General features: G+C 36.8%; 1 protein-coding gene across 1 annotated transcript in view; it reads right to left on the bottom strand.

Annotated features, from left to right (window-relative positions):
- LOC131928185 (fibroblast growth factor receptor homolog 1-like) overlaps window positions 1-11,107 on the bottom strand; it is a 36,805-nt gene extending 25,698 nt beyond the window's left edge. The window contains exons 1-2 of the mRNA XM_059284129.1: window positions 10,733-11,107; window positions 10,218-10,629 (exon numbers count right to left, since the gene is read on the bottom strand). Coding sequence (XP_059140112.1) covers window positions 10,218-10,629; window positions 10,733-11,107 — 787 coding nt within the window. The remainder of the gene's footprint in view (window positions 1-10,217; window positions 10,630-10,732) is intronic.
- Between the last annotated feature and the right edge of the window lie 2,856 nt (window positions 11,108-13,963).

Genomic DNA, 13,963 nt, shown 5'->3' on the forward strand with positions numbered 1-13,963 from the left:
TTGGGTTCGGGTGTAATACAGTACCACCAACACATTACACGCTACTAATGTAATAAACGGGTTGGGTTGGCGTGTAATACAGTACCACCAACACATCACACGCTACTAATGTAATAAACGGGTTGGGTTCGGGTGTAATACCGTACCACCACACATTACACGCTACTAATGTAATAAACGGGTTGGGTTCGGGTGTAATACAGTACCACCACACATTACACGCTACTAATGTAATAAACGGGTTGTGTTCGGGTGTAATACAGTACCACCACACATTACACGCTACTAATGTAATAAACGGGTTGTGTACGGGTGTAATACAGTACCACCACACATTACACGCTACTAATGTAATAAACGGGTTCGGGTGTAATACAGTACTACCACACATTACACGCTACTAATGTAATAAACTGGTTAAGTTCGGGTGTAATACAGTACCACCAACACATTACACGCTACTAATGTAATAAACTGGTTAAGTTCGGGTGTAATACAGTACCACCAACACATTACACGCTACTAATGTAATAAACTGGTTAAGTTCGGGTGTAATACAGTACCACCACACATTACACGCTACTAATGTAATAAATGTAATAAACGGGTTGTGTTCGGGTGTAATACAGTACCACCACACATTACACGCTACTAATGTAATAAATGTAATAAACGGGTTGTGTTCGGGTGTAATACAGTACCACCAACACATTACACGCTACTAATGTAATAAATGTAATAAACGGGTTGTGTTCGGGTGTAATACAGTACCACCAACACATTACACGCTACTAATGTAATGAACGGGTTCGGGTGTAATACAGTACCACCAACACATTACCCGCTACTAATGTAATAAATGTAATAAACGGGTTGGGTTCGGGTGTAATACAGTACCACCAACACATTACACGCTACTAATGTAATAAACGGATTGAGTTCGGGTGTAATACAGTACCACCACACATTACACGCTACTAATGTAATAAACGGGTTGGGATCGGGTGTAATACAGTACCACCAACACATTACACGCTACTAATGTAATAAACGGGTTGTGTTCGGGTGTAATACAGTACCACCACACATTACACGCTACTAATGTAATGAACAGGTTGGGTTCGGGTGTAATACAGTACCACCACACATTACACACTACTAATGTAATAAACGGGTTGGGTGGGGTGTAATACAGTACCACCACACATTACACGCTACTAATGTAATGAACGGATTGGGTTGGGGTGTAATACAGTACCACCACACATTACACGCTACTAATGTAATAAACGGGTTGGGTTGGGGTGTAATACAGTACCACCAACACATTACACGCTACTAATGTAATGAACGGATTGGGTTGGGGTGTAATACAGTACCACCAACACATTACACGCTACAAATGTAATGAACGGGTTCGGGTGTAATACAGTACCACCAACACATTACACGCTACTAATGTAATAAACGGGTTGGGGTGTAATACAGTACCACCAACACATTACACGCTACTAATGTAATAAACGGGTTGGGGTGTAATACAGTACCACCAACACATTACACGCTACTAATGTAATAAACGGGTTGGGGTGTAATACAGTACCACCAACACATTACACGCTACTAATGTAATGAACGGCTAGGGTGGGTAGCGCCCGTGCGACCAAGCTAAAGTCATTAGAACCCCGTGGTTGCTAGCGACTAGAGGTTGCTAATTCGATCAAGTGTGGGGTCAGGGAGTGAGCGTGTTACAAACTATTTATGGGATGTAAAGTCATGGAGCGGCTCTCACACTGTTTCGGTGAACAGCGGGTATCAAGCTAAAATATGTGGAAAACTAGAATTTAAAAATTTAATCCGAAAAAAGGGGTTATGTCCCTTAATACAACTTTATTTTAAAAGTAAAGTAAACATTCCTCTTTAGACCTGACGATCCATTGGGCAGATGAAGTGGAGTTCATATATTTCTTGACCTCGGCATATAAAGGGATAATGTGGTCAGCACTATGCCCAGCCGCCTTTACTTTCCCTAACGTGAATTAGTTACCCATCAGAGTTGGGTATACTCAGGGACGTTCCACTAACTTGAACCCGGCTTCGAACTCGAACTTTTGGGTTAGCAGCCTAGCTCTCTACCACTTGGCTACTAGCGGTAACAACATGAACATATTTCTACAAGAGCTCTATACTGTGTAAGTTAATAAGCCAGACCGTGTCGGCACCAAGCTGACCCCTCCGTCCCCCAACCCCCTCCTCTCCAACAATGCAGCCATGTATGTAGAAGATTGACATGCGGTGACCTGGAGTCGGTGTGCGGATGAAAGGACTTGAAATGAGTCATCGATTTCGTCGAGGTGTTTATGATGGGCTTCCTCCTACTCGCGTCTACGTCGGTGGTTTTGTTCAGACTAGGCGAAATCTATGTGACGTAGGCGGGGTGGGGTGGGTGGGGGTGGGATGGGGGGGGGTTGAGTCGGGGGTTTAAGAGCTCTCACAGTGAACCCCTCAAAATAAAAAATAAAAACTCTCACGTCCAGTTTCAGTTAATGGTGACGGCGAGCTTGTGTCACTTTTAATTTACCAACTTCCAAATTTTAAATGTCATAAAACAAAAGTTTTATGTTTTTAACATTTTTGTGATTTATATATATATATATATATATATATATATATATATATATATATATATATATATATATATATATATATATATATACAATATAGTTACAAGCTGGGTTTTTTTATACCCAGCAGCAATATTATGTCTAGACTGTTTAAAAAAAACAACTTTCCCAATCAGGTGATTCGATCTAGATTCAACCACATACACGGCGCCACAATTGCAATTTTCTAAACGAAGAACGGGTCAGCAGCTGCACGCACACGAGAAAACAAAAAAATTAAACATTTTTCTGTTTTAAAAATATACCATTTGTTTAAAAGGGCAAACTAACAACTGTCGTTGACTTTTGATTACATTCGTACTTTAAAACGTTTGTCTATTATTGCCAGTTCGGCAAAGTCCTAATTTAACGTCTACTATTAGATGGAGAGTACTGGTGTAGTACGGGATACTAAGAATGTTGTTTAATATGACTACTGTCTTGGTTTTCTTCAGACTTGCAACATTTTGTTTTGGAATAAATACAAAAAAAAACCAGCCGATGTCCAGATGTCGAGACTGGAGGTGTCACTAGTTCACTGAACCGATAATTGTCAGACGTTGCTTTTTTTATTTTTTTAAAAGTACAGTTTGGTAAATTGAGTATATAGTTTATCTTAGGCCATTAAAAGGGGGAGTATTTCTTTCGGTGTGACTATTTTGTATATTGATTTTAAAAAGTATTTTAATAAATAAAAAGAAAAAGAAACACACATGTATTATGCATATATGTAGCCTAAATATACACCTGTATATGTATTATATATATATATATATATATATATATATATATATATATATATATATATATATATATATATATATATACATATACATGGATACATATGTGTGTGGTGTGTATATGTGTGTATAGCCTACATCTGCATATCTGCATATATCTTCATATATATATGCATATATATATATATATATATATATGTATATATATATATATATATATATATATATATATATATATATATATATTGCACGTGCAATATGTGTGTGGTGTGTGTATGTGAATATTGTCTGCATATACCTATCTGCATTTATATACATTTATATACACGATATTTATATACATGATTGCATTTATATACATGATATTGCATATAAATATAATACATGTGTGTACATATATACCTAAATGTACATATATACCTATTATACATAATATTATATACCCATAATACATATGTATATATTCCCGTATAAAAACCAGCTAATGACGACACAGTGTCTGAGAGAGAAAGGTCGATATCAGACAGGACAAGGAAATGCCGGCTGCACCGGTGAATGGAGAATCAATAAGTCCGCTCTCCTGGTGGGTGCTCTTTGTGCCAGGTCCCAGCACGTGCAAGTGTGCAGCAGTCAGCTGTGCACGTGAGCTAGCCGGTGTCTGGGTGACATTGTTTGACCACACTGTGTGTCCCACAGGTACAGTCAGCTGAGCACGTGAGCTAGCCGGTGTTTGGGTGACATTGTTTGACCACCATGTGTGTCCCACAGGTACACAGTTGTTAACGTTATGTCATGTGATGTTAAACAGGTACACAACAGTCAGCTGAGCACGTGAGCTAGCCGGTGTCTGGGTGACATTGTTTGACCACCATGTGTGTCCCACAGGTACACAACAGTCAGCTGAGCACGTGAGCTAGTCGGTGTCTGGGTGACATGGTTTGACCGCACACTGTGTGTTCCACAGGTACTCAACAGTTAGCGTTATGTCATGTGATGTTAAACAGAGAAATATAATTCAATCTGTGTTTTGTCTTTACAAAATAGACTTAGAATTCCAAAAAAAAAACTTCTAAGAAATTTATAATTAAATTAATGATTTTCACTAAATATAGTAGAGCTCCTCTTTAAAATATAACAACCCCTAGAGCAGAAAGAGTAGAGTTCATATGTTTCTTGACCTCGGCATATATTCACGATCAGTGCAAACAGTTTAAGGGGAGACAATATGCAAAACACTGCAGCGGCCGTCTGTAATGTATCACTGGACATGTTATCGCAATTCTGATGCAGCAGTTTAAGAACAAACACCGTGATAGCCTGGTCCATGCTGAGTCGGGTAACTCAGAGCAGTCCAGCCTAAGCTAAACCATGCATTGTTGAATACAAATTAAAAGTAACACTAGAAATGTTTCATATGTATTTGGTCTTCACACAAAAGACCAAATTGTCGCAAAAACCATATTCCAATACAAAAGACCAAATAGTTGCAAGAACAACATTCCAATACAAAAGACCAAATAAATAGTTGCAAGAACAACATTCCAATTCAAGTGGTTGCAGCATTCAATTACAAAAGACATATGGACGCATGAACAATATTCAAATACAAGAGACCAAATAGTTGCAAGAACAACATTCCAATACAAAAGACCAAATGAATAGTTGCATGAGCAACATTCCAATACAAAAGACAAATGGTTGCAATAGCAACATTCCAATACAAAAGACAAATGGTTGCAAGAGCAACATTTCAATACAAAAGACAAATGGTTGCAAGAACAACATTCCAATACAAAAGACCAAATGAATAGTTGCATGAGCAACATTCCAATACAAAAGACAAATGGTTGCAATAGCAACATTCCAATACAAAAGACAAATGGTTGCAAGAGCAACATTTCAATACAAAAGACAAATGGTTGCAAGAACAACATTCCGATATAAAAGACCAAAATAGTTGTATAAACAAAGGACAAAAACAAAAAAGTCAACGTAATATGAAGAATAAACATGAGCGGAAAGGGCAAACTACGATTAATTATTTATAATTACCATCATCCCTGTACTTATCTGATTAGTATTGTTCCGGCTAGTCTGTCGTCCTAGCCAGGAACGGATGACAATAGAAATGATTTATTGACAGACACCGGAAATCGAAGTCTGGACGAGACGATGGTCGGGACAATGAAAATGTATTGTTTGCTATTTTCATGAAAATCTTCCTTTTTTTTTTTTCTAATTTTTTTTTTTTTTTTTTTTTGCAACGGTTGCTCAAAAGATTCGTTGTTCGTTTATCAACCGGGAAAATTGGGAGAACATTATAGTTTTTTTTACCATTTAAACACAGATTACAGACAGTTTTTCCCCCTTAAAAATGTTACTTAAATTTATACCAAAAAAATCTTTTCTTAAAAAAATGTTTCAATTTCCAAATTTTAATTAACAAAAAAATTGAAAGTTTTTTTTTTAGCAAAACTGGTAAATTAGTTTCTTTAAAGTCATTGATTTTTATGAAAACTTTAATCAGTAAAGTTAATCAATGAACAAAATTTGACTATCTTGTCCTAGCAAATACATCTAATCTAAACGGTGTCGTAACTAATTAAAAAAAAGGTTCATTAACAATGTGTTACGGCTTTAAATAGAACTTGGAATAACCTCATCAAACATATTTGACCACTTTCAAAACGCCAAGATACATGAACCCATTAAATATATCATTATAAAAAAACTTTTAAAAATACCTCTGGATTAAAAATAAAATGCATAGTGCATAGCCACGATGCATTTTTAACATTCTGAAAACGAGAAGCTAACATAAAGTAGCTATATGTATAGTAGCACATCATTATATTAAAACTTAGCAAACCAACATTATTTCCCCACACAATCCCTTAGACTAGAAGGTATTAGGTTGTAACTCATTGTTATTTCAGTTTCAAATCAGCACTGGCGTTCAGTGACTAGTCTTTAACATGGTGCTGACTCTTATAAAACGTCAAGAAATTATGTTTGACAGATCATTTTTTTTAAAGTTTAACATTAGTATACAATAACTGATCATTATCATACCGGACAGTCATGTATAACTGTTATAAAACTGAAAGAAACTCCTCCATCAAGACTATTACATTATTATAAGTTTCAAGCTATCGAGTGTTGCTTAAACATACGTAAGCAGAGCCTCATAAATCGCTAACAACTACACGGAATTGATTAATACAGAAGCTCAGGTAATCGATGATAATTAATTTAAAAGTGAGGGTGGGGAGAAGAGACGACGGGGGTGGGGGACGAACGCAAATATTACGTGGAGCCCTCAATGCAACGCCGAACCGGAAATGACGTGATTACGGCTATCGGTGGTCGAAATGTAAGGGAGACAACACGGTGAATTGTTTTTTAAACCACGGGCGATAACTGTAATTTAAGGGAGAGAAGGAGGGAAATACGTTCCGTTAATAGTTGGGAATTTTTCGACTATTGGCGACTATTTACAGCTATTACCTCCTATGATGACTGTCATAGAGGAAGTTGAGTCCAAAATAACGAAAAGTGGTAGCCTCAGGTTAAGGTACAATTTAAAGAAACTGAACGGTAAAGTAAAAATATCTATCGTAGCTGTATACGTATACGTATATATATATATATATATATATATATATATATATATATATATATATATATATATATATATATATATATATATATATATATATATATATATATACTATCATCTTTTCCCGTTTGTACGCAAGACACATGTGGCAGATGAAGTAGAGTTCATCTGTTTCAATTACCTCGGCATACAGGGGGATAATGTGGTCAGCACTGTGCCCATTCACCTTTGATTTCCCTAACGCGAGTTAGATATCCATCAGAGCTGAGTGGACCTAGGGACTTTCTACTGATTTGGTCCCAGATTCAAAGTCGAGACTTTCGGGTTAGCTCTGCACCGCTAGACCACGTCGCCCCATATTATACACATAATATACATTTATAGACGTTGAAATAGTTCTAGATTTGTAAGAGAGTTCAAGTTATGTGGAGAGAAATCAATGCTAGTGTATTGTGAACACAGCATTAAAACAGTGTAATCATGTAAACATAAACTTAAAATTTACCCGACACGCTACAAATAATACAATTAAATATATGTTAGAAAACCTACATACATCCTTTCAAGTCTAACATGTGTCGACAAACGAAACAATAGCAAGTGAAATCAATCGAACAGGGATTTGTATAAATAAATACAGAAAAGATTTTTAACCACCCACTCGGTTTGACGTCGTATGTTTGAGTAGTTCTCACATTACAAGATAGGTGCTTTTCCCATCCATACTAGAACACAGGCCTACCACATATTTTGTAAAAATAACACATTCAATCACTTCCAGAAAATTGTGTATGACACTATAATTAGATCAGTCTGTTACCGTCGTGAGAATATGTAGCTAAGAAATTTGGACGGATGGGGTGTATTCTGTTGCCGAATGTTGGGCTTGTACACGTTAGATAGAACCAATTAAGGCAAGAGTGATCGAACCTTCAACCATGTGACCTATAGAGGCTAATCAAACGAACAAACAGCTGAACTTGACATGGCAATCATCTCAGCTAGGGAAAAAAGTTATACATTGACAGCCATCTGAGCTATACAAGCAGAATAAAACGGACAAACATCTAGGCTATACTAGTAGAATATAACGGACAACCATCTGAGCTATACAAGTAGAATAAAACGGACAAATATCTATGATATACAAGCAGAATATAACAGACACCCATCTAGGCTATACAAGTAGAATAAAACGGACATTCATCTAGGCTATACAAGCAGAATAAAACTGAAAACAATCTAAGCTATACAAGCAGAATATAACGGACAATTATCTAGGCTACATACGCAGAATATAACGAACAAACATCTAGGCTATGCAAGCAGAATATAACGGACAATAATCTGAGCTATTCAAGCAGAATAAAACGGATAATTCTGTTATATAAAAACAATCAAAGTGACATAACCTAAAAGAATGGACGGGATGCTTCGAGGCTAAACTCATTAGTGTAGGATTTCAAGCCTGCGAAAATAAGCGGTAAAAAATATGATAACATTCACGCAATGTCATCATAAAGAGTCGCGAATTTGTTTTATTATGATTAAATCCCAAACCATGTTTGCAGGATGCTGTTTGTGCGGCTATTTCAATATTTCTCGCTGTGTGTGTTTTTTTAAACGCATGTTTAGTTCTTTTTTTTTCTCTTTAAGGGGCAGACATTTTTTTTTTCGTGTGCCAATTTTTTTTTTTTTAAATTGGCGTCTAAGTGGCTTGCAACACTGCCCAATACAGAGAGACGGAAATCACTGGCAGATAAGGATAAAAAAAAACATTTGTTTAGAAGGCTCGTTTATTTTTATCTCGATTGGATTCGAAAGTTAATAAGCTCAGTATAAGACTTAAGGTCTTACATTTGTAAGAAAGAAATGTTACGGTTAAACATGGGGGGAGGGGTAAACACGGAACGGGATATGAAGGGGTTGTAATACGGATGATTCGGGTTGCATTTAAAATAATTTTTTTAACTCGAAATATGACGACGGCCACGAACGACTTACTCGCGCCTCCCCCCACCCCACCCCAACACCCTCCCATGGGTAAGGGTGAGTATTCATCTAACACAGGTAAAGTATCTTGAACATAAAGAGAATACACGAGGACGTGACGATATACATACAAAAATATTAACACACATTTTTATACACAACAGTCAGCAAGACAACTTTTTTAAAAAGCCAATAATGTTTTAGCTGTATCTATTAAACATACATACACACACATATCAGTCACTAAATTAACTTTTTATTACGGTTATAAATAACTCTACAAACAAAGTATTAAAAACCAAAGAAAAGGGTTTTACTGTTAAGTATAAATCTTCCTACAAAAGAAGTGTTAAGTCCAAAAAAAAAAAAAAAAATACAGCTACTGAACGTTTATGGTCATTTGGCACAGATGGTTTGACTGCACCGGAAGTTTTTAGATACCAAGGTCAACACAGACGCGTCTCCTCACCATGGTTACGGCAAGCGGATGTGACGTGGCGCGGCGCGGCCATTTGTTTCCACCCAAAAATGGACATGATGTCAAGCGCTGGTACTAAACTGGTACCATTTCCTTTCAAACTTCCAGATTAGGGTTAGGGGTCGATAACCATTGCTTTATATGTGAGAGTATGGGTGTCAGGGGGGTGGGGGAGGGCGGAGACATAGGATGATGGGAATAGGTTCATCGACCCGATTTCTTTCTTGACTATTTCTACAACGAAAAACCGGGTTATGCCATTAAAAACTACAAACCAGAATGAATTCTAACATGCAAAATATCTGATGTAATCAGTAAACTAGAAATCTAACAACCTAGATAAGAAAAATATATTTAGGCAGACTAAACAGTAAATTTTTTGGTTTCACTTTAGTCTTGACGTTTACTGCCAATCTTCAGACACGTTTAACTATACTTACAACACATAGTCCTATAAATAAACATCTAAAACGTGTTGAAGTAGAATTGCAATTTACAAAGCAAAAACTATATATTAATCAAGATGTATATTTGCAATGATGGAACAAAGACGATCTCAACTAAGTAATGATAATCATAACATATCAGAATTTTTTTTTATTCAAAATATTAAATTAAAGCGTGGGGAGTTTCCATTTTGATACAAAAATAAAAAAAAGTAGAATAAATAATACTTTTATTTCATGTCAGAGTAGGCCTATATCGGAAATGCTCCGTCTTTGAACGTATGAGTACACAGTTTGCTTGCACATCCCCAACACCATTTGCTTGCACATCTCTAACACCATTTACTTGCATATCACTAACATCATTAACTTGCACATCGGTAACACCATTTTCTTGCACATCTCTAACACCATTTGCTTGCACATCTCTAACACCATTTGCTTGCACATCTCTAACACCATTTTCTTGCACTTCTCTAACACCATTTTCTTGCACATCTCTAACACCATTTTCTTGCACTTCTCTAACACCATTTTCTTGCACTTCTCTAACACCATTTTCTTGCACTTCTCTAACACCATTTTCTTCCACTTCTCTAACACCATTTTCTTGCACTTCTCTAACACCATTTTCTTGCACTTCTCTAACACCATTTTCTTGCACTTCTCTAACACCATTTCTTGCACTTCTCTAACACAATGTTCTTGCACATCTCTAACACCATTTTATTGCACATCTATAACACCATTTTCTTGCACATCTCTAACACCATTTTATTGCACATCTCTAACACCATTTTCTTGCACATCTCTAACACCATTTTCTTGCACATCTCTAACACCATTTTATTGCACATCTCTAACACCATTTGCTTGCACATCTCTAACACCATTTTCTTGCACTTCTCTAACACCATTTTCTTGCACTTCTCTAACACCATTTTCTTGCACTTCTCTAACACCATTTTCTTCCACTTCTCTAACACCATTTTCTTGCACTTCTCTAACACCATTTTCTTGCACTTCTCTAACACCATTTTCTTGCACTTCTCTAACACCATTTTCTTGCACTTCTCTAACACCATTTTCTTGCACTTCTCTAACACCATTTTCTTGCACATCTCTAACACCATTTTATTGCACATCTCTAACACCATTTTCTTGCACATCTCTAACACCATTTGCTCACATATCTCTATTCCAGAACCCTAAACCCCATTCCACTGCCGACATTTCTATTCCAGCATAGCAGTGGCTACTGAACCCAGATCGCTAGTACAATGGATGTGACTGGGGATGTGGCACCCCCCCCCCCCAGAGACCCCGGCATTCGATCCGTAGCTCTCTTGAGCTGGTAAATGTCACCAGGAAACGGTCTAATTAGAATCAAAGACAGCCTGATTGATCACAGGTGTACTAATAGTGTTCTACAAACCCAACATTATTTCTTTGAGACATCTCATCGAAGCATGTCAACTATTCCTCCCCCCCCCCCCACACACACACAAGAAATAGAAAAAAAAAATAATTTATATAGAAAATATATACTTTATCATGTCTCCGCTTCCCCCCACCCCCTGACAAGTACCCCCCTCTACCCCTGTAAGAAACATTGAAACCCATCCACCCACTATATACACACACACACATATATATATATATATATATATATATATATATATATATATATATATATATATATATATATATATATATATATATATATATATATATATATATATATATATATATATATATATATTAATATATATATATAATAATAATAAAACGAAAAGATTGATTAGATGTAGATATCTAAAATTAATAGCATAGGCGGCTTTATTAAAATTAAAGTAATGCAATATCTGAAACACAATACAAAGTATGCTGTCTAGTACAGTAACGTAGGCAGCAGATCCACATTTCTCAGACAGTTACAAAAGGATGTTGGTTCGCGTTATACTTTTTTTCTTCTAAAAATGTCGTTTCTCAGCATTTCTGAGCTTTTGCAAACTGTTGAAAACGAGGCTGGACACGCAGACAGGGAAACCTGTCCAAAGCTCTTTTGAGGGCAGAAGCTTTACACAGCACTCGACGTTCGCTCGGTCTTCAGAAGGAGTTTAGCAAAGGGCTGGAGAGAGTGGTCGACTTCGGGTAGAGGAGGTAATGAAAATTAAATGACGGATCTTAGAGGGTGGGGAGGAGGGGCGGGTAAGGGAGGGGCGAATTATTTTGGTGAGACGCCCCTAAATGATGGAATCGTGAGGGGAAGAATGGCCGCTGAAATAATTATGGTGTTGGGAACGTAGTTTAAAAAACGAAAAACGTGTTTCCGGACCCCAAAAAAAAAGGCGCTCATGAAAAATATCAGATCCACGCTGTGATATCCGCTATTTTACCGAGTAAGCATTTTTTTTTAAAGTGTCAGTTTGTGACAATGGCGCATTTCTTAATGCCAAGCTTATATGTTCTTTTTATGCTAATCGTTTCATCAAAATCATTCACAGATCAACAAATGAAAAAAAAATAACCTGGAAAAATGTCCCCAAATCAAGTTGGCTAAAGCAGCTAGAATAGCAAAGTCTATATTATCACAAACTTAAAAAAAAAAAAACAACGGACGTGGCCTTAAAAGCAATCCGGTTTTTTAGAACATTAATTTACTCGTAAATGTAACCGAAGAATATGTATTAAAATATACAGATTAGATAGTATTTTAACAATAGTATAAATATTTACATTTAAAGTCTTATTTTCTTTTAGACATTTTACTTTCAGGGTTGGAGACACTTGAGGAGGGGGGGGGGGCACACAACGAAACTGGTTAGAGTATATAAATATATATTTTCTATATAAATAATATTGTTTATGTTCGTTGGAGGGGGGGGGGGGGAGCGCCCCATAACCGAAGAGATGCCTAAAAGAAAATCTCTGCATCCCCCCCCCCCCCCCGATCTTCCTTTATCCAGCTAGATTTGCCAAAGAGTCACCTCCGGCTGTATCGTATCGTGCCAGCTTCAAACACAAAACATAGAATCTATTCAAGCTTCAGCTACACTGCTATGATTATAGGACGGGGAGAGGGGAATCGGGGTTACCCAGGTTTCTAAAAATAGCATTCTCGAGTTTTATTTTTTTATTTAAATGCATAGAATAGTGTTTGCCACAGACGCGCATTAGACGCACCTAATGCTAGCTTTTAACGCCTATTTTCCCTTACACGCTTTAGTTATTGATCGATAATTTCTATTATTTTCTTTCCAACGCCTCGGTTTTGATACTGTAGTTTTGTATTCGTTTTTTTTTAACTGCGTTGTGCAATTTTTTTTTTAAAACTAAGAACACGGGTTATTAAAATAATGTACAATCTGTATATGGGAGGGGGATGTTTGATGTCTGTATTGTTGTTAGATTGAGGGTTTGCATTCGAATTAATTCTAAGTTTAGGATTTGGGCTATGTTATAATCAGGATCAGGGTAGCTATTATATTTATTATATTTAAAAAACATAGAACCGAATATGTTCGGCGGGCTAAATATAAAAAGGGATGGGGGGTGTGAGGCAAAGTGTAAAAATGTTTTATGATGTTTAGGTGACTTTTTTTTCAAGTAATTCAATACACAGTGAAGGCACTGTATCTGCTCGGTTAGTCAGATACCGCTGAAACGACTCTAGAAATGGATTTAATAGAAGAATCGTGTTAAAGGGAGATAACGCCACCGGAGTGAGTTGTCTATGTTTTTTTTTTCTTTACACTTTTATTTAAAACTTAACGGTTAGTGTCGGTTTTTTTTTTTGGGGGGGGGGGGGGGGGGTAGACAACCTTTTGTCCATCAGACGACGCGATGAATCCCGCTCGTGATTTGCGAATGTGTTCGTGTCCTGTTCAAACACCGAGGGCGGCGTCGAGCGAGTGACCGAGACGGAAATGACGTATACGCTCCTCAACCCGTATACACCGAGTCGACGGTATATGTATCGTGAGTATCCATTAATTTTGACCTTTCCACGGACAGAACCAGTT

The sequence above is a fragment of the Physella acuta genome, unplaced genomic scaffold (genome assembly GCF_028476545.2).
Source record: "Physella acuta isolate Inbredline_101_S28 unplaced genomic scaffold, ASM2847654v3 ptg001472l, whole genome shotgun sequence".
Lineage (NCBI taxonomy): Eukaryota > Metazoa > Mollusca > Gastropoda > Physidae > Physella > Physella acuta.